The sequence below is a fragment of the Suillus discolor genome, assembly GCF_016758755.1.
Source record: "Suillus discolor strain FC423 chromosome Unknown F5147scaffold_84, whole genome shotgun sequence".
Lineage (NCBI taxonomy): Eukaryota > Fungi > Basidiomycota > Agaricomycetes > Boletales > Suillaceae > Suillus > Suillus discolor.
In genome coordinates, this window is record NW_024541331.1 from 157,056 (window position 1) to 181,231 (window position 24,176).

Here is a 24,176-nt window from a genome sequence, read left to right on the forward strand (position 1 = left end):
CTGATAAGCCTAATAATATGATTCCATTCACATGGTCACAACAACTCGGAGGATACATTATCCATACACTGTGTAATTTACAAAAGGATATATCAACAGGCAAGGACTACGCGCTGGCGACTCCGACAGTGACAGCTGTAGCCACCGCAATAGGTGCGGCCGGGGATTTCAGCACTTTCTCCATAATCGCGTCCTTTGGAGGAGTGGATGACTCAGGTGAGTTAGAAACATGGTTCGTCTTCATCTTCTTCTTTTTCTTCATGAGACCTGCAAATTGAAATGTCAGCACAAATACTACGTAGTGGACGCGGTATACTGACCTGCAGACACTGCAGATTTGACATTGTCGACGATTTCCCTACTTTCCTCGAGGTATTCTGTATCATCGAACCGATGCTTCTTGCCAGCAACAGCCTCCGTATCCCCTGATGCAGCTGCAATCTTCTTCTCGAGTGTCTCTAGCTTGGCTTTTTTGGCCTCAGCCTGGGCCTTCTTCCGTTCATCTTCATTTCCCATGTAGTCTGCAAGCCTAAAGCAATGTGATTAATACATCACATCCTGCACCAACTAAACATACGTGCCTTTTCGCAGTTTTGATGGTACTAAGTCTGCGTCCACTAAGATCTCTGCATGAGTCGTTGTTACTGGTCTTCTGACTACTCATGCGACCACCGGCAGCACGCAACTGCGAACCAAAACCTCCCTTACCACCTCGGAGTCGGGGAATAAGTTTTAACGTAATGAGAGTCGCATCTTGTCCATGAATCTCAGAGATGAGGGTGTCCGGTGTAGGGACAGATCCAGCATGAGATGAAATTCTCAAGTCCTCTGAAGCAGGGAGATCGGAATAGCGGTCGCACAAAAGAGAATACAGTTCATCGAATCGGGTTTCTGGAGAAACAGAGAGCGAAAGAGTCGGGAATGGAGCAAACGCTGAGAAAAGAACTGTAGTGGTCATGGTAGTAGACAGTATGCAATTATGTAACCCTGCGGGTCAGGTCCAAACCTGTATGATTATGTAACCCTGTGTGTCAGCCCGTCGGCGTCAATCACCCCTGTCAACATCTTTCGCCGCAACACCCACAATCACGACAACTTGAATTAATTGCGCAGCCTGATACTCTCCAATCGACATGGATTTTTGGCGCGTGCTTATGCATGAGGCGCCTATGTTTGTCTGGCCCGTCAAATTCTGTGTGGCCATGACTGCTACCACATACGTGCTCTCCATCCTCACCAACAACGTGTCGCAGGTGGATAGAGTCTGGACGTTTCTCCCAACCATATATACTATATACTATGCTTTGCTGCCGTTTTGGTCATCCGTTCCACCTACCTACCTCTTTCCCTACACCCCTGACACAATCCCCGCATCTCTGAGGGAGACCTTCAGTCCACGAGCCTTGCTCATGGCAAGTTTGGTGGCAAGTATCTCATCTGCTCAATTTCTTACAGTCTACTTAACTATCTTCAGGTGACGTGGATGTTCAGGTTTGTAACATGTCCCCGTCATATTCACTTGTGAATCTCACCCTCCGTAGGTTAAGTTACAACACTTGGCGACGTGGTCTATTTAGCCTGTAAGCTCATTCTTCATTGATGATACAATTATAAATCAAGGTCGACAGCAAGGATGAAGATTATCGCTGGGAAGTTTTGAGACAGAAGATCTCCCCTTTCCTCTTCCAAGTTTTCAACCTCTTGTTTATCGGTGCGGCTACAATTATCTATCGGTCTCTAAACATCTACTAACTCAGCATAAGCAATCGCGCAGAATATAATCTTATTTCTCTTGGGCCTTCCAGCCGCCCGCGCAGTGGCTCAACCACACACACCCCTTTCGACTTCGGATTATATTTTCGGAACGCTAGGATTTCTCATCATCCTCACCGAGTTCATTTCAGACAACCAGCAATACTCTTTCCAAACATTTAAACATTCCGGGAAGCTGAGCCCAAATGAATGGCCTGGTGCGAGAATTCAATGGACCAAGCATGATGCTGAACGCGGATTTGTGACCCGCGGTTTATGGGCTTGGTCACGGCACCCAAATTTCCTGTGCGAACAGAGTTTCTGGGTATGCATACTTCCATTTCGCAATCCCGTTAAGCACATCACTAACCCCCCATACCAGATCATAATCACACTCATCCCTCTCCTCTCGCCTGATTCACCGAAGCTCGACTTTCCGCCGACTTCGTTCGCATCACTCACACCCTTCCTTCCATGTTTAGTTCTCTGCAGTTTGTTCTTCTCTTCCACGATTTTTACCGAGTCGATATCGAAGGCAAAGTACCCTGTTGCCTATTCAGCTTACCAAGAGCGTGTGGCAATGTTTTTGCCTTTGCTCACCCCCGTATGGGGTGCGCTTCTGGAAATTCAGGGGAGAAAAGGGAATGTCGATTCGCTGGTCTACGGTACCGGACTGAACTCCAAGGGCAAGGGGAAGGCCGAATGAGATGATATTTGCACGTGTTCGAAAATTTTTCTCCATTTCTGTTGTATTTCCGTATATAGCGAAACACTGATCGCATTGGCATAAAACTGTCTCTGAGACATTATCGCTACTACCCGCTGAGCTAACACCAAGCCGCGTGACTGCATGAATGCACGCACGGACCGGTATTATTAGCCCGAGCCTGGTTGTTCTTCTCACTGACAAAGTCATGTATGCATACGGGCTCCGGATATCGGCCAGGGCGGAAATCCGCACCCCGCTGCAAGCTACAGTTAGACCAACCACCTTCATCCCCAACTTCATACACCAACCCTTCCAATGTCATCGTTAAAGGTCGCAGTGATTACAGGGGCATCCTCTGGTGTGTATCGATTGCGCTTTGCACTTGTGCGTAAACTTACTTCCGGTTTCAGGTATCGGACGCCATTCGGCTATCAAGCTCTCTTCTGAGGGTTGGAGCCTGGCACTGACTGCTCGAAGGCTGGCTCAACTCGAAGAGACAAGATCCCTCTGTGCAAATCCCGATGCGTGTATTCTCGTTGCTGGTGACATCACAGACGAAGCTTTTGTAAAAAGCTTGTTCGAGGAGACCATGAAGAAATTCGGTAGACTTGATCTGTTGTTTAACGTGAGTGGTGTGCCCCTTCTTCTGCGGTTTTCGGTACATTTTAGTCGTGCATTGATGATGTAACAGAATGCGGGCTTGTCTGACAAGGCGAGGCCCATCGAGGAGATGCCGCTTGAGATGTTCACATCGGTCGTTAATGTCAACCTTGTTGCTTCCTTCCTTTGCGCTCGCGAAGCTTTCAAGATTTACAAGCAACAAGAACCCACTGGAGGTTCGTGAAGCTGGATGATGAGAAACCGCAGTGTATTGATCTACATTGTCCCTATGCAGGGAGAATCATCAACAATGGCTCATTGGCTGCCCATGTGCCAAGGCCTCATTCCGTTGCATACGCGACCTCCAAACACGCCGTGCACGGTTTAACTAAGACCATCGCAATCGAGGGGCGAAAGTACAACATCTCTGTGACGCAGATTGACATTGGTGCGTACTTTGATAATATTGGAGGAGGTTGATGCGACGGTGGTCTTGCCAGGAAATGCGCACACGTCGATGGCTGCAGGGCACACTTTAGGAGCATTGCAGCCTGATGGTCGGAGAGTCGTTGAACCGACTTTCGATCCGGTACACGTTGCGGATGCGGTTGCGCACATTGCAAGTCTCCCTACGTCTGTCACGGTACTGGAGATGAATATCATGTAAGTGTGCGACCGTTTTTCTTGGGTTCTGGATACTAACCTGTTACGTAGGGCGACTGGTGCTCCTTATGTCGGAAGAGGATGACCATCGATACTTAAAGTGTCGGCGAAGACAGCAGGACGCAGGACAGTTGTCTGAGCATAATGACATTGTTGCAGATTTCACATGTACCACGTCCCACGCCGCCTGGCAATACATTAATGCATGTAGAACAAGAATTATCTACTATGGAAGTGATACAGATATCATATGTAAGTTGAGACAGCGCGGTGGTCAACATCTTGAGTTTGATTGATTTTGAAGTCCTCCTGGACCGTTGAGCTATGCATATAGTTGTATCTGCTTGCGCATCTCCTGTCCATTTTCGCACATTTGTGGCATAGCCGATAAGAGAGAGGGTATCATTCTTCAAGTTGAAGTAGTCCTGGAGCTTCGCCAGAGGCCAGTCACTCCGCTCATACACAACCTCCTCGGTACCGGCAAAGTTGAGCGTCAGAGCTTATTCAGTCATAATGTGATTACTCATGCAAAGTTAGGGAACCTCGGACGAGTGAGAATGCTATAACATAAGTATCAATTCGCCCGCAAGTTGTAAGTAAGTGATAACAATGCTATGACCGTGGAAGCAATCGCTGGGATGCCTGTCTTTTCGTTCAAACGGATGAGCCGCCTGTCTCATGATCATTGGTCTAGGCCTTTACCACAGTAAAGGGATGATATCTCGCTCGTAAATCTCTGAAGTTTTTGCCTTCGGGGAAGACCTGTGCCATACTCTTCCAAACTCGTGTTCGCCCCTGGGCCTGAAGGCCAGAGTGATTTCCCCTTCGCCACAGGGCTCGTTGCGGTGGCCGTGCGGTTAGTGGTGATGTGATCAAAAATGTCATGGGCGTCACAATCCTGGGCGCTAAATCGAGGCGTAAGTACTCGCGCTTGTTTTTGTGACATTGATGGCGCGACGAAGGCTTGGATTAAAGACAACGGTACAATGATTCATGCTAAAGTCATCTTCCTTGCAGTAACCTACATCAATAAATCTGTGCATAAGTTCCGTTTGTGTATCTAAACGTACATAGCATCAACCAGTTACACCATAGTCGGGCGTACGAATCCCCCGTGATGATGCGAAGTTGCCAGGAGATTGGTATCTAGCGTACCGTAAGCTCAGTCAAATGTGACGCGACTCGCACGTCCCTCTGCGCATATAGGCAAAGGCTGCCAGAATCTCAATTTCTCTAAAAATAGTCTATATAAGTTCATGTACATTGTGCTCACATGAGCAGAGTCCTGAATGTCACGTCCACAGCGAGCACGATGAGATGTCGTCTTGGCATAATTACGTGGGTGCTATTCGGAGCGTGCGGTTCAACCACAAATGTGTAGTCTGCTTATTGGTGGTAATTCGATTGCTTAAGGGAGGTTCTGTATGACACAGGTAATTTTGAAGTGACATGCCCCTTGCAACTGCAGGGTTGTTGCACCGGGAGTACAACGGATCGGGACCTCGTCTTTGATGCGAAAAGGGATAAGGACGCAGCAAAAGCAGGTGAGGAATGTACCTCTGAGGTAATGAAAGGTCAAAAATCTTCAATAAGCGTGTTACGATCATCTTCCAGAATGTCGTGGAGATTTTGCGGTAATCGATAAGGTTGACGAGATGACGCGAACACGGTAAAAATGTGTACCATACGACTGACACCAGTGGACGCGGAACGGGGCAAAATGTCAGTACATCAAGGTCGCATTGTGGCTTGCGGGATAGCTCGCAATGAGCTGCGATGTAACATTGGAGGATATCTCAAATTTCAAAGCCGGAATATCGCAAGGCTGTGCGCTGATGCACGCGAACACCGATATGAGAAAATCCATTGAATCAGTGAACTCAGCGAGCAAGAAAAAAATCAAACAACGGACCTGGATGTGCTGCAAGCGGCAGTCGCTGATTCAAAGCCCGGATCCTAACTCGGAATTGCAGTTTACAGTTTACCCATGCTGACCTCGAAAAGGCCCATCAATGATAGCAGAGTCAGAAAACTTGCAAATTTGCAAGTGTACATACGAGATTTGAGAAGCCTCGCAACTATCCAACCTCCATGAGAAAACCAATACAGAGCTCCGAAAAAATTTGGTAACTTAGGGTTCCCCAAGTAATGGTACATTTGCTATGACCGCGCGGAAACATTTCAGGGCAACACCGTTCTTCATCTTGCCCTGGTAGAAGGCGCAACTTCATTCCCAACGAACATGAAACGTAAAAATGGGATTAGTGCGTCTTATTTTACTGGTCTGGGCCGATTTAAATTATGTAAAGCCAAAAGACTGGATTCTGGCGTGAACTCGACAATTCATTTGTCATCGCACTGCTGACTTTAAGTTGTCAAACACTTACCCAATCAAACGTTCAGCGGAGCCAGTGAGGAGACAATAAGCACTGCATTGATCAAGGGGCGTCTGCGATCGGTGCAGGAAAGCGGACGTTCTGCAGTTGCCCCGATTCGTGGGAAAGGTGCGGAAAGGGCACCATGGCGGCCTTGCAGGCTCAGGGGAAGGCATTTTTATTTCAATTTGTTCCGAGTCTTTGCTTGAGGGAGTGTTTGTTATATTGCATAGTGAGCCCGTTGCCATTGTCGTGCTTATTTGAAACACATACTACACGTCTGAATCAGGAGGAATGCTGTACGAAGATGATACAATCAAGAGTCTGACCGTAAATTTTATGTTAAGGCGAGGTACTCGCACTTGTTCGACGCGAGCCTGGTTGTAGTTAGCGGTCAGGAAACTCGGATCGAGAAGTGCTCCGAGTCGTGTCAAATTGTTTTCTCTCAGCATGATCATTGCTCTAGCAGCAAGCCAGATGGCACCGCTCGAAAAACGTTCGATCCTGCCGTCATGATAGAATCGCAGTTTACCCCTGACCGACCTCGAAAAGGCCCACCAATGATAGCAGAGTTAGAACAGTTAATCGCATAGAAATCTGCACATAACATACACACCTGCAGCGCAGATCTCGAATCTCCCGAAAAAAATTGCAAGGAGCCGAAGTTCACATGCCACAGGGCGGATGATTGTCTAGAGCGTTATTCAGAGAAGCATGTGATATTGCGTTCCTATGTACCTGGAATGTGGCAAGCAAGGTACCTGTAAGAATATGAGCTTCATGTATGTATTTAGCGTCTGGTGAAGCAGTATAAAACCTACAGTGAAATGTACAGTGTACACACCACTTCAGCTACATCCAGAATCATTCCACCAAGTTAACTCACCAGTTGTCAACACCAACAACCTCTAGTAAAATGGCACATCTCACTCCTATCGTCAACCCCACTTGGGTGTTCGAAGATCGCACACAGACGATCTACGCAGCCGCAGATATTCCCAATAGTGAGCTGATGGTGACCTCCTCCGAGGACAGGAAGGTCCGTCTCTGGGACTTGAAGACAGGTAAAGTGTTGAAGCAGTTGGGGGGGCACACCGGTGATGTGATGGGATTGGCGGTATCGAGAGACGGGGAATTGATAGCGACTGGTGACGAGAACGGCGAGCTCATCGCCTGGCAGGCAAAAACCGGGGAGTCTCTCACCAGAGTTTCCAAGGCCCACGGCAGTGCAGTCCGCTCCCTGGACTTTTCACCCGACAATGCATTCGTCGTTACCGCGTCGGCGGCACGCAACGACCAAACGATCAAGTTTTGGAACACCAAAACTTGGGAGCAAGCCGGATATTACGCATGCGGTGATACTGTCCGCTGTGTTAGGTATGCGCGGTCCGGCGTACATGCACTTGCAGTGGCAACAGATCAAGACATCCAAATTTACGCCGACGGCAAACTCCAAACGACGTTGAAGGGTCACAGTCACGGTACTTTGTCACTCGCCTGGTCTCCTGATGCCAAGCGCCTTCTTTCGGGAGGAGATGATCATGATCCCAGCATTAGGGAGTGGGAGACATCGAGCTGGACGCAGGTCGGTGAACCATGGACGGGCCACACGTACAAAATCAACTCCATCGCCGTTCATTCTGCTGGCACGCACGCAGTTTCCGCCTCTAGCGACAACTCTGTTCGTCTCTGGCAGCTCTCCGATAAACAAACCATTGCCATTTTCCAGCACAGTTCTTCTGTCATTTGCGCAGCCTTCTCCGCGTATGGTGCACACATCCTTAGTGGAGGTTATGATAAGAAAGTGTCGGTATGGACGGCACCCGCGGGCACTTTGCCAGTACTAGACACTCCCGACTTTTACTTGAAGGAAGTCGTGACAACGGTAATTTCTTGCTCATTAGTGAACATTCGCCATCTCATTCGCGTCTTTTGATCAAAAAGGCTCCAGTCACTGAATACAAGGTTCAAGAGTCTACTATTACTCTAGGAACCCCCGTTTCCAACTCTCACCTGCAGCATTCGTCTTTGACGACTGTCCAGCTGCAGTCAGTTTCGAATGCTGCACAGCCTATTACCACAGTCGAGCGGACGATTACCAAGGTCCAACAATCTGTTGCGAATGGACGGTCATCTGAATCTGTCCACACGGAACAATCTCAAATTTCCCATGCCGAACAGTCTCTTTTCAACTCCCAGCAATCTCTGTCCAGGGCAGCAACATCCGTCCGCACTGAACAATCTCAGATTTCCCATGCCGAACAGTCTCTGTCCAGGGCAGCAACATCTGTCACCAAGTCGGATCAGTCTGTTTTAAATGCCGGGCAGGTACGATTTCATCTTTTACTTGTATGGCGTCATTCAAAGCTTTTTCACGCAGACACTCGTAGTCACCGAATCAGTGACTACAAGTCCCCATTCCACTCTGCAGCCTGTTTTGACGGCCGCAAGTTCCGATTCCAAGTTACAGCAGTCAGTTTTGAGGACCACAAGCGCCGATTCCAAGTCTCTGCAGTCAGTTTTGACATCTGGAAGCTCCAATTCCCAGCTTCAGCGGTCAGTTTTGACCACCGCAAGCTCCGATTCCAAGTTTCAGCAGTCGGGTTCGACGAACGCAAGCTCTAATTTCAATCCTCGGCAATTGTCTTTGACCACTGTCCACTCGCAGTCTGTTTCGAAGGCAGAACAGCCTATCACCACGGTCGAGCAGACGATTACCAAGGTCCAACAGTCTGTTGCGAATGGGCGGTCATCTGAATCTGTCCACACGGAACAATCTCAAATTTCCCAAAGCTCCAATTCCAATTCTCAGCAACCGTCTTTGACCACTGTCCACTCACAGTCTGTTTTGAAGGCAGAACAGCCTATCGCCACGGTCGAGCAGACGATCACCAAGATTAAACAGTCTGTTGCGAATGGGCGGTCATCTGAATCTGTCCACACGGAACAATCTCAGATTTCCCATACCGAACAGTCTCTTTTCAACTCCCAGCAATCTCTGTCCGGGGCAGCAACATCTGTTACAAAGTTTGATCAATCTGTTTTAAATGCCGGGCAGGTATGATTCCGTCCTTTACTTGTATAGCGCTATTCAAAGCTTTTTCACGCAGACACTCGTAGTATCTAATCCGGTGACCGGAAGTCTCTATTCCAAGTCTCTGCAGCCTGTTTTGACCGCTGGAAGCTCCGATTCCAGGATTCAGCAGTCGGTTTCGACGACTGCAAGCTTGGATTCCAGGTCTCAGCAATCGTCTTTGACGACTGTCCACTCGCAGTCTGTTCTGGAGGCCGAGCAGCCTATCACCAAGTTCGAGCAGTCTGCCTTCAAGGCCGAGCAATACCTGTCCAAGGCAGAACAATATGCGTCCCAGTCAAAGGTTGAGCGGGTTGTTTTAAAGGTATGATTTCATTCTTTACTTGTACGGCATCACTCAAGCTTGTTCACACAACAGACGCTTGGAATCGCCACGGCTGAGCTCCTTGCTATCACCAAGACCATCCGGACTGCATCAATCAGAGGGGATTTGTCTACCGCTGAAAGGATCCTCACTCAAGAGATTGCCACCGACGCCAAGAACTTCGCCTCCTATGCCAATCGCTCTTTCATTCTGGCACGCAAACTCGACTGGGACAATGCGCTTCATGATGCGACCAAGGTAGCAACGACCCATCATGCACTAACTCAAAACCTGCTGACTTCGATGTTTTTGTAGTCCCTTGTCATAAGGACATCGTTGGCTGGCTATATCGCCAAGGGTATCGCTCTCTGCGGAAAGCAGCGCCTCGATGACGCAAGGACAGCCTTTGACTTGGCATTCACGTTTACACAGGGAAACATGGATGCTACTGTCTTTCTTTACTTGATCAAGGCACGTTTCTTTTTTTATCTTGCGTACTCCGCGCCTTACCATGTTTCAGGCTATTGCGCTCTTCAATGCTAATAGACACGAAGAGGCAATGCTGCGTGTGGACCAGCTGGCTGCTGATCCATCTGCCGATCCCATCGCTTGTGGTATCGTTGTGGTGAGTCACCTGGCAATCACACTTATGCTCATCCGCTGACTGGTGGGTCTGTACTTCGTGCATCAGGCGAGTCTGCGACTCCAACTAGGAATCATTGCCTTCAATGGCGCGCGTCATAATGAGGCGGTTGAGCACTTCAGTGCCGCTGTCGACGCTAGCGCTGTCTTGGCTAAATCCCTTGTTCCTACTGCCTTGGAGGCCTTCACTGTGGTGCGTTGAATATGACGTCACCGAAAACTCACCGATCCTCAACTGCGCGTTTTTGCAGCTCTTTGGATGGGACATCGCGGCGTTGTGGCCAACCTCCAACAAGAGACTGATCCGTGCGCTCCTGGGGGCTGGCAGGCTTGGAGAAGCTTTCGAATCGTACCGTTTCGCGATGGACGCGAGTGCTGATATTACGAAAATCAACTTACGTTCTTGGGCCTTGAGTGAGTCTTTCCAATGATGCTACCCATGCTACAGTGCTCAACCTTTTTTTCACTCAGCTCTCTCGTTGTGATCAATGGCGTAGTATGTCTTCCATGTGGGCTGTTACATATTTATATATCAAAACACGGGCCACTTCTACAGTTCTACTCTTGTGATTATGCACGCCTGTTACTTTTAATCGCTACGCTAACTTCCTATAGAATGCAGACCAATGATTATGCAATGCTTTTATGCCATCGACAGTGCGACTATTCGTTATAAGTCCTACGACAATCCGTGTTGACCTGTACCCTTCTTCAATCTATTTCAATCTCTGAACGCTTTGATCGAGAATCACTATTCTCGACTGAACAATCCTTTTAGACTTGCTGGTTGTTCAAAGGTCTATCACATGAGGACTGAGTTGTGTGTCCACCGTTGTCTCGTCCTCTCCATCCGACGTTACTCTCCGGAATACACGATACACTATCATCTCTTGGATTCCTCGCTGTATAGTTATTTACGCCAGGTACTCTCGCGATTTAGCCTCCACTTGCGTTCGCCTTTCAGAGACCCACCCATTTCCGGATGACGATATCAGTGGTAAGTATTAGCGGCCGAACGGAATAGACACCCACCGACTGTCGTGACCTTGTCGCCCCGAACCAGAATAGCACGACTCTTTGACAGAATGTGTCTACGATATATCATATTCAGAAACGCGAAAATCGAAAATCGATATGCTTAACGCCGCACCAAGCCTGAAATATCTCGAGCATCGGTCATAACATTTGTTCAAGAGTCACGTCCGTACATTGCCGTACATTGTGCTATGCTACATGGTGTGCACCGCTTTGGCGCTTTTGGTAACAAAATAGACAAGTAAGTCGAGTCAAAGCACCTCCGATCCAATCATAAGCTCATCTATTCAGGCTTGTAATCGGGACGCAGTGACCGCACAACCTTGCCTGCACGCCAAATCTCCTGGTCGTCGATCTCCTTCAGCTCTTTGGCAAGATCTTGGCGGTACGTCGAGCGGCCGTTGAATTCAAGAGACTTGCGGGTCTCTGTGCCGTTCCGCACGCTCTCGTACAACTGCTCAAAGATGGGCGTGTTGGTCTTCTCAAAGATGGGTGCCCAATCGAGCGCACCGCGGCGAGCGGTTGTGGAGCAGGCGTTGTACATGTAGTCCATGCTACAAATCATGAGGGAATGATACGCGACGACAAACATACACTTACCCCTTCTGTCCAATCAGAGGGTACAGCGATTGAGTGGCCTCCTCGACGGTTTCATTGAAGGCTTCCGAAGGGGAGTGGCCGTTGGCACGGAGCACCTTGTACTGCGCGCAGAACAGACCCTCTGATAGATGATCAGCTAATAATAACTTGTGGTGTGTGAACACTTACGGATAGCACCCATGAGCACACCACGTTCACCATAGAGATCGGAATAAACCTCCTTCTCGAAGGTAGTCTCATACATGTACCCTGACCCGACAGCAACACCAATAGCAACGGCCTTCTCCATGGCGTTACCAGTGACGTCCTGGAAGACGGCTACACTGGAGTTGATTCCACGACCCTCTTTGAAGAGGGTGCGCACGGTACGGCCAGATCCTTTGGGTGCAACTAATATAACATCAACGTCCTTAGGGGGTATAACCTTTGTGTCTTCCTTGTATACAACAGAGAAACCGTGCGAGAAGTAGAGGGTCTTGCCCTTGGTGATCAGAGGTGCAATGGTAGGCCACGTCTGTGATTGTGCAGCATCAGAGAGAAGGTTCATGATAATCGTCCCCTGGTTGATAGCTTCCTCGATAGGGAAAAGCGTTTCTCCAGGAACCTAATGATACATCGATGTGTTATGAGATGCCTGCAGGCCTGACACGTCGACATAAACAACATACCCAACCATCCTCTATAGCCTGCCGCCAGCTTTCGCCGTCTTTACGGACACCAACGATAACATTGAGGCCATTGTCACGAGCGTTCAAGCCTTGACCGTGGCCTTGAGAACCATAGCCGATAAGAGCGAGGGTATCATTCTTGAAGTAGTCCTGGAGCTTCGCCAGAGGCCAGTCACTCCGCTCGTATACAACCTCCTCGGTACCAGCAAAGTTGAGCGTCTTTACGCCTCGAGCAGCCTACAATACTTGGGCGTCAGAGCTTATTCAGTCATAATATGAATAAAAATTCACCTGCGGAGTGGGTCTGCGCGAGCTGCCTGTCAAGGCTTGGCGAGTAAGCAACGAGTAGGACGCAATCTGTGCAGGCTTCGCTGCGATTTTTGTGCCGGCACGGGGTGCACGGCGAGTAGCAGCGCGAAGGGCTGAGGCTGAACGAGACGCGATGGAGGCCATTTTGACTGGAGAGAAGATGGAAAGGTACAATAACTTTTTATGATCAAAATTTATAGTTCTAAGAACTTACCGAGTCATATCAGCCAGCTATCACGTACACGCTGCCAGTCGTGTATCGTAAGTCTGGGCCACCATAACTGCTTCAAGCCTGTACATAATTTCAGATCAGGCACTATTGTGGCATGCCACATATACATCACCATAATCAAGACTATACGGTAGATCTGGCTAGCTATATAGGGGAGAGTGATGTATCAACTTAAAGCTACGAACGCTGTACACTGGACACAAGCCTCCACAACCGATCCTCCAACGCCTCGATAGTCGCACGTGGAGTATTCAAGCTACTCATGAAATACGCCACGTTGCCCAGCGTCCTATAATGCACCCCAAAAGGTGCACCTCCAGGAGCTGCGGACGTAGATCCATCATCCAGTGGCAATCGCAAGCTCTGGAGGAGAGTCTGAGCGGAATGCGATGCATAACCTGCACCACCAAGTCACATAAGCAATCTAAACAATAAAATGTAATAGGATCGACATTACCTGCATCATCATCCTTGAACTTGATAGCAAGCACGGTTCCCAATGCCATCGCTTCATCAACAATATCCAGACAAGATATCGAAGTGATGAACTCCGGATCCCAGAAACTCCACACTTTCGTCGCCAACGCTCCTTCAGGCGTCCATTTGCTAATTGCCCCCACCCACAGATCACTCTCCACCAACCTACCAACCAAATCAAGTGTCGCATTCGCAACCTGACATCCAACAGCATGTGCCGTATAACTATGTCCATGCAACAACGCGTCCACTTTGCTTTCACTCTTGAATGCCGAAAAGATACGGTCGGACGCGAGCGTTACTGCCAAAGGCAACACGCCGCCGGTGAGAATCTTGGCATTTACTGAGATGTCGGGGTTGACACCGAGTAGAGGGCCTGCGCTTTCGAATCCTAGGCGGTATAGCCCCATAAAGACTTCGTCGAATATGACTGGGAGAAGTGTAGGAAATAGGGCGGGGTCGCGGACGACGTCGACCATGATCCGTTGGAATAATGGATCCACGAATATCATTCCTCCTGCGCCCATCACGATGGGTTCGATGATTAGAGCTGCGAGTTTTCGGGTGTCGTCTGCCTGGAGGCTACGCATGTGTTTATTTAGGTATTGCCTGTAGTGTTTTGCTAGCGGAGATTCGAGACGCTGCTCGACGTCATAAACATGAGAGAGTGTTTCAAATCTTTCGATTGTCCGCTGATCACTGGTGAGAGACGACAGAGCAGGTGGAAGGGAAACAGTGACTTGGCCTTGCCGAATGGATACAGTCGGTGGGTCAAACCAATAACCCTTCGCTTCATGCCATTCGCAAGTATAGACCCCCTCCTCGCAAGCATCCATAGCCCCGATCGTATCTCCATGATAACTCCCCTTTAGTCCAACAACCCTCAAATTCTTCTTCTCCGGCGAACTCAACTCGAGTCCAGAGCTGACTATGAATGATCGTAAAGCCATTTTAAGCGCAACCTCCATCCCGGTAGATCCGTTATCTGAGAAAAATACACGAGAAGCCCAGCCTTTGCCCGGTCCTTGAAGGAGACGTTCAGCAAGCTTTAGAGCAGGAATATGAGTCGCCTGCGGGAACATGATATGGCCATAACGTCCTGCCGCATTTGCAGCAGCAAGTGCCAGCGTCGGATGAGCATGTCCGACAGCTTGCGTCCACCATGAAGCGGACCCGTCCAGTTGAGGTTGCAATAGCGATTTTGGTTGCGAAGGTGAAGTTTTCCCGGAAGAAGCATCATAAATGCTAAAGAAATCTGACCACGCGCTGTCGATGACCGAAACTTCCTTCTCGGTCTTGACCAACCCGTGTTGTACGAACGGCCACCAGATCGCGTCGAGCGTACGACGGGGCATTGAGTCTAGTTCTTCGATGCGTCTAACGTGACACTGGTCTAGATGTTCCAGTGCAGTGAAAATATCGCCTTTAAGGGTGTCTGGGACAAGATCCGAGTAGTATTTCTCTGTATTCGCAACGTTCTCTATAGAGTCGAGACGTGGGGGAGGAGGGTCAAGAGCAGTGACATGCGTCCCTCGTTCTGCAAAATACTGCGTTAGGTATTCATAATTCCTGTAGTATTCGTCCCGGAATAAGATGATCGCATCTATGATGTATCCACGGAGGAGGAGGGACTCGAATGATGAGATAGTTGATGATATGCCGCCGAGTCTGGAGTCTCCAATTAGTATGGTGGGGAGGAAGAGGGGGCGGTAGGTGTCTAGTTGGGTTGTTCCGGAGAGCGTTGGGCTGTGGACGCCTGAGCAAATCGGTTAGCAGGAAGTATCATAACTTGAAGAGACGCGTTGAAGTAGGGCTCACCTCCAGCAGTCTCCACATACATATGACCCGGCCCGCTCGCAACCCTAGCCCGCTTTCTGATATGCTCCGCAACAGACCTAACAAACGTTTCATCCGAAGGTACAGAAACCTTCAAGTTGTCCCAAGCCCCAAGATCAGCTCATCACAAGACACATCAACAACCACGCACTTTGAGTCCACCTTGAGTCTCAGAAGCCATCTTAACAGCAAGATGCGGACTAACGGGGTCTCCATAGCGGAACAAGCAATGAGCGTCCACTAGATGCTTTTGGGGCCCCGCATGGCGTTTTATATGTCTAGCACATGAAGAACAATATTCAGCGACGCGTTCTACGCCATGAAAAACACGTACTCATCATCCGCATCCTGCGGTGCACCAGTACTCACCGGCTTAAGATAAAAAACGCGGTTGCTGTTGAGCGCCGAAGCCCGAATGAGAGCAGTAGTGATGATAGTCTTTCCAACGTCTGTGTTTGCTCCGAATACTTGGTGGATTCGAAGGTGCTTGTAGAGATGGCTCATTTCATGGCAATTGCGATCCCAACGTTAGTGGAGAATCTGGAGATCGAACACAATCTCGGTTTGCCAAGGGCTTTTTCGGTTGCAATGATTACCTGGTCAAGTGTCGGAGTTTTAGTTGAGATCGCTGTGGTTGAACGTATTAAGCGAATCAGAAATACTGTACAGCACCCCCGACAAGACCACGAACATTCCGCGACGTTCATCATGATGTGAAGTCGTACACTGCTAGTACCAGGGCAGAGGTACCTGGACACACTCTCAGAGACTCAGACCCACGTCGGGCGCTAAGCAACAGGCTTTGCCACGTAGTAAGCTGAGATATTTCCCGTAAATGACGCTGACAAAAGTGACAACTAGCAGATCACCGAGTGTGTCGTGTGGTACGCTTATAAGGTGGTCGACCGTCATATATCATACTCACAATTCTCAATGCGAACTTCATTCACGGGGGCCCTGGCTGCATCATGGACTTTCCCGGCTCTTTCGGGCCTAGGACTGGGCTTTACGCTTACACACCTCCTACAAATCTCTTGCGTTAGGAAGTCTCGACTGAGAGACTGCGATGATAACTGATTAGTGTCCTGTAAATTTGGTCCGAGGCCAAATCATCCCGCGAGGTAGCGTGAGTTATATCACGTTGCAACGCACGGGATGAGCACTAGTCTCTCGTAGCCAAACCTTACATAAATAAAAGGATACAGTCGATCTAAGGATAGGTGCTATGTTTCAGATTCGTGACCAGCCCGTCTAATGAGGCAAGCCACCAGTCTAGCTATGTTTATCAAGTGAGTCTCTGTGCTTCTTGAAGAATTTTTTGAATGTATTTTTGTCAGTCATCAAAAAGCTTTATACTCTATAATCATAAAGCGTCAGATGACATCGCATCGGCTGCCGGCTACTGATTTCACAGCTACATTTCCCTTGGTCAATGGACTCAGAGCACGCAGTTTTTTTTTATCTCTGATAACACTGCGGCACAGCAATCCCCTAAAAATGACTCCCCAAGTGAGATTGGAGATGGAGACACAATTATCTCCATACTTACCTAGGTCCCAAGCTTTCAGCGTTGCCGCTTCGAAAGGACCACATCTGCTCGCTTCATTTGCAGCCTATCTGATAGCATCTGATCTGGTTATATGATACGGCCTCCGAAGGGATTATATTGAGCGCAAGATCAACGTTATGACGATTGCTCTAGTACAGTCATGGAATGTCATGTGGGGCCAGCCCGGGGACGGTCCTGTATAGCATACAAGACTCTCCTTCGTCGATGAATCGACATACATCATAGACCATAGACTAGTATAAGTACAGGGTACATGCAACCAATTCTCTCTCCAATCTTCAATCTCTCTACAAGTCTTCACAATCACGATGAACAGCCTGTCCACATCCACCCTCGATAGCAAAGTACGTGCTCGTGTTTTAATACCCTTCCATGCCCTGATTTTGATGAATATAGGTTCTAGCAAGCACCCGACAGTCCATCGCCGAATTTCTTCAGCGTTGCGGTTTGCAATATAAGAATTTCCCGCTTGACGAGACGTGGTACTCCGAATGCTCTCAGGAGGCCACCAAACGAGGCTATCCGATGGACGCCATTTTCCCATACATGAATATTGGCGTGGCTATAACGTCTAATGCTTACGGCCACCTCCCGGACCGTCCAACCAAGATGTGGATCTGCCTCTTCACCACCGTATGCACCTGCATGGACGACACGATGACCAGTGGAAAAGATCTAGTGCATGTGTACCGTTTCAACGAACGGTTCGCGAATTGTCAGCCGCACGAGCATCCAGTTATGCATGCGCTTGATGGACTCATACGGGAGGTTGCTTGGCATTATCCTGCACCGGTGTCAAACTTTATCGTGACGTCCGCGCTCGACTTCGTGTCTTCCCTTTTACTTGACCATGAGACCAAAGATATGCGGGTATGGTATTTCCTCAATAAAGCCAGCTTCGATCTTTAACTCTTTGTGTGAATAGATCTCGCCGCAGGCTCCCTCATACCCTGATTATGCTAGGATATTATCAGGCATACCGTATGCGTACGCATACTGCATTTTTCCTTCCACACTCCCGCTTCAGGAATACGTTCAATGCATAATGGATGTAGCTATGGTGATAAACTACACAAAGTAACTACTTGCATTGATGATTTTCTGTTAACCTTTCTAACCTGCCATGATTCAGTGATATATTGTCATTCTACAAAGAGGAGATCGAAGGCGACTCTGCAAACTACCTGTCGCTCATGGCAGCCTCTCGTGGTCTTAACAAACAGGACGCTCTCCAGAAACTCGTCGAGAAAACTGTACAACTACATCACGGTATCCTCGAACTCCTGAAACCACGTCCTGAGGCATATGACGCCTATGTCGCATTTTTCAATGGGTATTTCAAATTCCACACCCAAGGAAGGTATAAACTGCAGGAGATCATGTAGAAGAGGTCGTCTTCTTGATGGATACCTTTCTTATGGTGTTTCTCAACTTTTCCTCTGTGTTGATTACATCTTGAAGTAGAGTACTAGCTATTACGTTTGTACCCTGTCTCTAGGTCTACCAGGCGCCATTTATTAGATTGCCTGTCCCTTTGGCTTTTCTTACTCCTTCCAATTCAATCAAGCAGTTTTATGAGAATTTTTCCCAATGTACTTACCTCTAGATTAACTTTTCAGTGTATGTAAAGCTCGAGGACTACAACTCAAAGGGGAAGATCGTAAAAGGCACTATATATATAAGGTCCGGTTGATCAACATAATTTTACGCGCTCGCACGTGAAGATCACGATACTGGGACAACCACTTGACCCACAACAGAATTTTGGCCTTTCGCAAGCGTGCAACTCCTCGATGAAACGTAGTGGGGTCTAATGCAGTCTGGCGACCTGACTGACTGCAGTGTAGTTCGTCACGGTGTTACCGATATTCTCCGAGCAGCTTCCGAGCGTCTGCGCGGAGATGAGGGGTAGTGTAGGGTCTACCGCGTAAAAGATCAACCCATCCAAACTCCGTCTTTAATATTCGGGTGAAGTGATGCAAGATTCTGATGTACACATGCCATCTGTCAACAATCCGGAAAGATCCTGATGTTTTATTCCTGGCTGTCAACGTTCTTGACGGAGTGGTAGTCGTAATGACCATGATACCGTGACATGCTTTAGGGGGTGGATGAGCATGGGGCCAGAGGAACTCATTCTCTCCGGTGCTGGATTGACTATGCGCAAGATACCCTGCTAGGTGAATACCCTGCACTGTGTCTCGCAGTCTGGATTACAGACGATTGCGTGAACTTTGATGAACTCACGAGCATACCACCCTCCTTATCGATACGAATCAAATTCAGTTGCGTGAGCAGAGTTCCAAAAATAACAAAGCCAAGTAAGTCTATTTATCAGCAGTACTAGTCTACTCACTAATTCATGCTAATTCCTTGGTTCTCGTCTAGATAACACCGACGGTTAGCCTCTCTGTCTCTATTGTTCAGCATTAATCTTGTAATATCACATCGATGCTGATACGGAAGACATGATTCATAACCGGGACCGCAAAATCTTGATGCATAATATGGCACTGCCCCGCATCCTCCACCAATTAGGAAAGCCCACTCAATTGCCCTCCATCAACAACTACGCCTGTACTAGTAAGGAACAGACGGTCACGTTTGCTTTCCCAGTAAGTTCAAATCAATCCTATTTTTATAATTATCGCGGAACTTTCTTCGAGATGCCGCCTGAAAATGACTACTTATTCATGCACGATATCTCGTTTCAATAATCACCACAATCATACAAATCATGGTCGCTTCATATCATGTCAATTACCCTCCCCTCGATGGATCTCTGTCCTTCCCTCAATTGGTTGAATTCAATGCGCAACATAACTCGGACGTCCCTTTCTTTGTCTACGACAAACCTGACAGCAACGACCTGGTCTCTATCTCTCACTCAGACTTCTATCGAGCTTGTCATCGGGCTGCCCAGGCAATTAGAACAGCCTTCGCAGGCGCACATAAAGAAGTGGTCGCCCTCATCGTGAACTCCGACACCCTTCTTTACCAGACAGTATTCATGGGTATCATCTTCGCTGGGCTAGTTGTATGTACATAGATTTTCTGAATAATCGGGTTTCTGATTACCGCTATTTCAAGCCATTCCCCATGTCCCCTCGTAATTCGGTCCCAGCAGTCACGAGTATGATGCAGAAGACAGGGTGCCGTCGCTTAATCACGACTCAGGCATTCTCTCGCTTCCCTCATCGACGGGGTCGAAGCGGATCTTATGTCTGCCACTCAAACGAGCCAGCTACAGATTGACGAGATTTCCGGCGCTGGAATACCTCTACCCCTCATTCGTTAGTGGTACTCCCAATGAGGCTATTGTCCCGTACTCTTCCCTAGGTTCGCCGTCCTCTTGGAACGATGTATTATTCTACCTGCACTCCTCTGGCAGCACTGGCTTCCCTAAACCTATTCCACTAACTAACTTGACTGCCATCCACTGGTGCATGACGCGTGAGTCAGCAAAATAGTCTGCATATCGAACAACGCTAAGATGGAGTGCCGTTAGCATCTATTTCCGACCTCATCAACTTTCCCACTCCTATTCGCATCTGTGCTGCGTCCTTACCATCGTTCCATACCCTTGGTATATATTTTCAGCTGGTCACCCCTATCGCCACCTTGAGCAGTGTGTCTATTTACCCGCCTACATCCTTCCTCGATCCCTTGGCGACGCCTGTAGTACCCAACTCGCAAAATATCCTGGACTCTATACTCAAGACCAAATCAAATGCTTTGATAGTCGTGCCTGCCTTTCTGGAACAATGGGCGTCTTCGCCGAGTGCTGTCGATGTTCTGAAGAACCTCGAATACGCTGTAAGTTTGTTGTTGAGGGCTGTAACAAGGAATGACTCGTACTGATACCAATGCAGGCCTATGGTGGCGGTCCTCTCGCGCCTAAGATGGGAAATGCTCTGGCGGATGCAGGGGTCAAGCTTACTTGTGGCTACGGCGCTACAGAATTTGGTGTCATCACTCATTCCATCCGAGATTCGGTCGATCAAAAGTTTTGGGACTGGTTGCGATTTGGACCAAATTCCAAGATCAGATGGGCTCCACAGGACGATGGCACATATGAATGTCAAGTTTTGGTGCGTCTCCAAGTTGATCTTTGAACGCATGTTGAATGCCTTTTCGCAGACAACCCCGACGCATCAAGTATCAGTAGAGAATCTTCCAGACGTCAAGGGTTATGCTACTTCAGATGTATTTATCAAGCACCCGACCGTAGAGGGTTTGTGGAAGATGTACGACTGAAATTTGCGTTATTTATGTTCTCTGACATATTCTTTGCAGTGTAGGAAGGATCGACGACGTTTTGGTACTCTCGTCCGGGGAGAAGACAGTACCGGCTCCCATGGAAAGCATTGTCTGTGCTAACCCCTACGTAACCGCCGCCGTCATCTTTGGCCGTGGACGCAATCAAGTTGGGATCCTCATAGAGCCACAATCAGGGTCTGAAATTGATGTTGATGATGAAGAGCAACTTGCTGAGTTTAGGAACCGAGTGTGGTAAGTCCCCAAAAATTGCATGCTACTGTTGAGTCTGAAGATGTCCTTGAAGGCCGGACATAGAGGAAGCGAATAAGGAGGCTCCTGCCTTCAGCAGGATCTTCAAAGAAATGATTCTTGTGGCACACAGTAAGAAGCCCATGCCTCGAGCTGCAAAAGGGACCGTCAACAAGAAAGTAGCCGTCAAGTTGTATGAGGAGGAGATTAATGCCCTGTGAGCATAGTATCTATTCGTTACTCTGTCAACTAGACTTCATGGGTGACAGATATGAAAAGGTGGAGAGCAGCGCTAGAGCAGGTATTGATGTACCTTTGCCTACAAGCTGGACTGCGGAAGAGGTCGAGGGATGGCTCAAGGTCCACGCTGCCGCTGTGAACGCCGACAAGGAAGTTGATCCTGATGCGGACCTTTTTACTCAGGGCTTTGACAGGTGGGTCGAAACTAACAAAGGCTAGTGCTATGCTTACTTTTTATATCTAGTCTCTCTGCGACATTTCTCAAAAACCGCATTATCGGCTCTCTCAGTTCGTCTTCAGATCGTGACCTTCAGGCATCAGCATCGCGGATTGACCAGAACATCATATTTTCAAGTCCTTCGATTCGCCAGCTCGCGAGAAGCGTCATTAATGCAGTATTGCAGCAGGATGGTGCAACCGTCGACGCCAAGACTGATATCGAGAACATGATCGAGAGGTATTCAGTCGGATTAGGGAACTCTGTCACAGAGGCCAACACCACTCTAGTCAATGGGCGTAGCCAAAGCAATCATGGGGTTGTCCTGACCGGGTCTACGGGTGGACTTGGCTCATACCTGCTTGCAGATCTACTCCAGCGCGAGGACGTGTCTGTGGTATATGCGTTTAATCGCCCGTCAAAGGGGACATCTATACAACAACGACAGGAAGATGCGTTCGAAGATCGCGGTTTAGATTTTTCCGTGCTTCAGTCAGACAAACTGGTGTATGTAGAAACTGATACATCCCATGACAACCTAGGTCTGGATGAAGAGTTATATCAGAAGGTTAGCGTCATTTCCAGTGTCATCGAATTAACTAAAGATAGCGTAGATCCGCACGTCTGTTACTGTCATCATTCACAACGCTTGGCGACTCGATTTTAATCTGGCGCTCTCTTCATTCGATTCTCACGTGAGGGGAATGAGGAATCTTATAGACCTGGCACTATCTTCTCCCCGTCGTCCAAAGCCGCGTTTCATGTTCGCATCTTCCATCTCATCTGCTCAAAGTTGGGATCAAGCGAAGGGACCATTCCCAGAAGAGGTAGAATACGACGCAGGGGTCGCAGTGGGCCTTGGCTATGGCGCGAGCAAATACGTTTCGGAAAGGGTAAGTCACAGGCTACTTCGGGGGCATGAATTATATGAACACCGTTTCCATTAAGATTCTCGTCAATAGCAAGTTACCGGCATCATCGTTCAGAATTGGACAAGTATCAGGAGGACCCCCGCGAGGAGCTTGGTCCACGACAAACTGGGTACCGATCTTCATTAAATCAAGTATAAGTCTAGGCGCACTTCCGGAAGCTCAAGGAGTAAGTGCATTACTATTGAGGGTATCCATTCGTGACACGCGCGTTTTAGTTTGTGTCTTGGATCCCTCCCCACGCCATATCAAATGCCATTCTTGATGTAGCTTTCGCGGAAGAAGAACCTTCCATCGCGGTGAATCTGGTGCATCCGAAACCGACTGCATGGAAGGCGTTGATACAGCCTATTGCGGATGCCTTGGTTGAGCATAAAGTAACAAGTCACCCGCTACCTCTTGTGCCATTCTCAGAGTGGTTCGAAAGGCTTGAATCGAGTGCCAAGGACGCGAGCGAAGAGACCATGAAACGCATCGTACGTGTATCTCAATAGCTGGCCAGAACGTTTTTAATCTAATCTTCAATTACAGCCTGCTATCAAGCTTCTCAACTTTATGCGTGCCATGGCTCATTCAGACACCGCGATCAGGGCGTCTGGAAAGATGGACTCCGAAGCGGGTGGCTTGACTTTATTCGCCACCGCTGTAGCCGAACGCGTCAGTCCAACGATGAAGGAACTGAAGCCGCTGTCTTCGGCAGACGCGGCACAGTGGTTGGATTATTGGATGGCAATGGGGATGTTTGAATGAACATATGAGTAAGCAGCAGTTATCCATCGTCCCCTCTTGTCTTTAACAACATAGACGATCAGAACTCGGGAGATTGTACTTGTAGTTGGAGTTTTTGAATTGTTTTGGAGAAATGCCGATGGAATGCGACTTGGGAACCTTTCTGGTTCCACCTGTTTGATCAGCTAGCTGTTTAAATTCTTTGTATTTTGTACAATATGTCTCCTGAATATCGACAACCCCGATGTGTTAGTACAATGCGAGCTTTTGAGGTCACCAAGCTAGGTGACTCGAGTACTCATTCTCGTCAGGCGCGGAGTAGCTGATGAAGACTTGTGGAAAAATGGGCTAGAATTCAGTCATAATTAATGTTGCCTTTGTACTTGACTTTGTGAGCGCTCTTGTGCAGTTGTCTAAGTAGTAAGAAGGCATCCGCGTGAGTATAAGCGCAGGCATCTGTGTCGCTGCGGGCATCCGCGTCAGTGCCACTGTGCGGGCATCCACGTCCACGAAAGTGCGGGAATCTATATGCGCACGGCAGCAGGTGTTGGCAATGTGGTACTCTTGCTCGCCATTGGCAGAAAGTGTCATGACGACTAGGTGGATGTTTCTCGAGTGCTCTCTGCTCACGACCGGCTTCCCCGCCGGACTTGTCTTTATTGCATGCGGATGCATATAAGGACCTA

At 48.5% G+C, this 24,176-nt stretch overlaps 8 protein-coding genes across 8 annotated transcripts; 5 read left to right on the forward strand and 3 right to left on the reverse strand.

Annotated features, from left to right (window-relative positions):
• Positions 1 to 26: 26 nt before the first annotated feature.
• Positions 27 to 999, reverse strand: F5147DRAFT_720882 (telomere stability and silencing-domain-containing protein). Its single transcript, XM_041438846.1, has 3 exons — positions 582 to 999; positions 321 to 529; positions 27 to 267 (listed from the first exon to the last, which is right to left on the reverse strand). Exons 1-3 carry the CDS (start codon positions 956 to 958, stop codon positions 107 to 109), a joined length of 747 nt encoding a protein of 248 aa, XP_041287244.1. The 5' UTR covers positions 959 to 999; the 3' UTR covers positions 27 to 106.
• Positions 1,000 to 1,070: 71 nt separating this feature from the next.
• F5147DRAFT_619367 (uncharacterized protein) lies at positions 1,071 to 2,542 on the forward strand. Its single transcript, XM_041432587.1, has 6 exons — positions 1,071 to 1,424; positions 1,475 to 1,491; positions 1,542 to 1,580; positions 1,629 to 1,711; positions 1,764 to 2,077; positions 2,135 to 2,542. The coding sequence occupies exons 1-6, from the start codon at positions 1,134 to 1,136 to the stop codon at positions 2,456 to 2,458; spliced, it is 1,068 nt and encodes a 355-aa protein (XP_041287245.1). The 5' UTR covers positions 1,071 to 1,133; the 3' UTR covers positions 2,459 to 2,542.
• Positions 2,543 to 2,557: 15 nt separating this feature from the next.
• Positions 2,558 to 3,943, forward strand: F5147DRAFT_720884 (uncharacterized protein). Its single transcript, XM_041438847.1, has 6 exons — positions 2,558 to 2,819; positions 2,872 to 3,086; positions 3,153 to 3,297; positions 3,357 to 3,509; positions 3,562 to 3,724; positions 3,776 to 3,943. Exons 1-6 carry the CDS (start codon positions 2,777 to 2,779, stop codon positions 3,807 to 3,809), a joined length of 753 nt encoding a protein of 250 aa, XP_041287246.1. The 5' UTR covers positions 2,558 to 2,776; the 3' UTR covers positions 3,810 to 3,943.
• A 4,326-nt stretch (positions 3,944 to 8,269) lies between these two features.
• Positions 8,270 to 10,850, forward strand: F5147DRAFT_764001 (uncharacterized protein; the record flags this gene model as incomplete). Its single annotated transcript, XM_041440676.1, has 11 exons — positions 8,270 to 8,405; positions 8,480 to 8,655; positions 8,768 to 9,157; positions 9,210 to 9,497; positions 9,552 to 9,755; positions 9,813 to 9,968; positions 10,018 to 10,122; positions 10,189 to 10,332; positions 10,391 to 10,553; positions 10,588 to 10,635; positions 10,755 to 10,850. 11 exons carry the CDS (start codon positions 8,270 to 8,272, stop codon positions 10,835 to 10,837), a joined length of 1,893 nt encoding a protein of 630 aa, XP_041287247.1. The 3' UTR covers positions 10,838 to 10,850.
• A 607-nt stretch (positions 10,851 to 11,457) lies between these two features.
• F5147DRAFT_585442 (uncharacterized protein) lies at positions 11,458 to 12,895 on the reverse strand (the record flags this gene model as incomplete). Its single annotated transcript, XM_041431865.1, has 5 exons — positions 11,458 to 11,728; positions 11,775 to 11,895; positions 11,943 to 12,378; positions 12,443 to 12,679; positions 12,734 to 12,895. The coding sequence occupies 5 exons, from the start codon at positions 12,893 to 12,895 to the stop codon at positions 11,458 to 11,460; spliced, it is 1,227 nt and encodes a 408-aa protein (XP_041287248.1).
• A 133-nt stretch (positions 12,896 to 13,028) lies between these two features.
• On the reverse strand, positions 13,029 to 15,901 carry F5147DRAFT_720925 (pyridoxal phosphate-dependent transferase). The gene is made up of 5 exons (XM_041438848.1): positions 15,631 to 15,901; positions 15,448 to 15,574; positions 15,279 to 15,387; positions 13,441 to 15,216; positions 13,029 to 13,381 (listed from the first exon to the last, which is right to left on the reverse strand). Exons 1-5 carry the CDS (start codon positions 15,798 to 15,800, stop codon positions 13,161 to 13,163), a joined length of 2,403 nt encoding a protein of 800 aa, XP_041287249.1. The 5' UTR covers positions 15,801 to 15,901; the 3' UTR covers positions 13,029 to 13,160.
• A 1,273-nt stretch (positions 15,902 to 17,174) lies between these two features.
• On the forward strand, positions 17,175 to 18,397 carry F5147DRAFT_764003 (isoprenoid synthase domain-containing protein; the record flags this gene model as incomplete). The annotated part of the gene is made up of 4 exons (XM_041440677.1): positions 17,175 to 17,210; positions 17,263 to 17,736; positions 17,792 to 17,943; positions 17,999 to 18,397. The coding sequence occupies 4 exons, from the start codon at positions 17,175 to 17,177 to the stop codon at positions 18,249 to 18,251; spliced, it is 915 nt and encodes a 304-aa protein (XP_041287250.1). The 3' UTR covers positions 18,252 to 18,397.
• Positions 18,398 to 19,603: 1,206 nt separating this feature from the next.
• Positions 19,604 to 23,511, forward strand: F5147DRAFT_779342 (putative aminoadipate reductase; the record flags this gene model as incomplete). The annotated part of the gene is made up of 14 exons (XM_041442277.1): positions 19,604 to 19,903; positions 19,957 to 19,999; positions 20,044 to 20,319; positions 20,375 to 20,682; positions 20,739 to 20,957; positions 21,007 to 21,113; positions 21,163 to 21,378; positions 21,431 to 21,592; positions 21,645 to 21,809; positions 21,860 to 22,400; positions 22,447 to 22,725; positions 22,781 to 22,930; positions 22,980 to 23,237; positions 23,293 to 23,511. 14 exons carry the CDS (start codon positions 19,604 to 19,606, stop codon positions 23,509 to 23,511), a joined length of 3,243 nt encoding a protein of 1,080 aa, XP_041287251.1.
• Between the last annotated feature and the right edge of the window lie 665 nt (positions 23,512 to 24,176).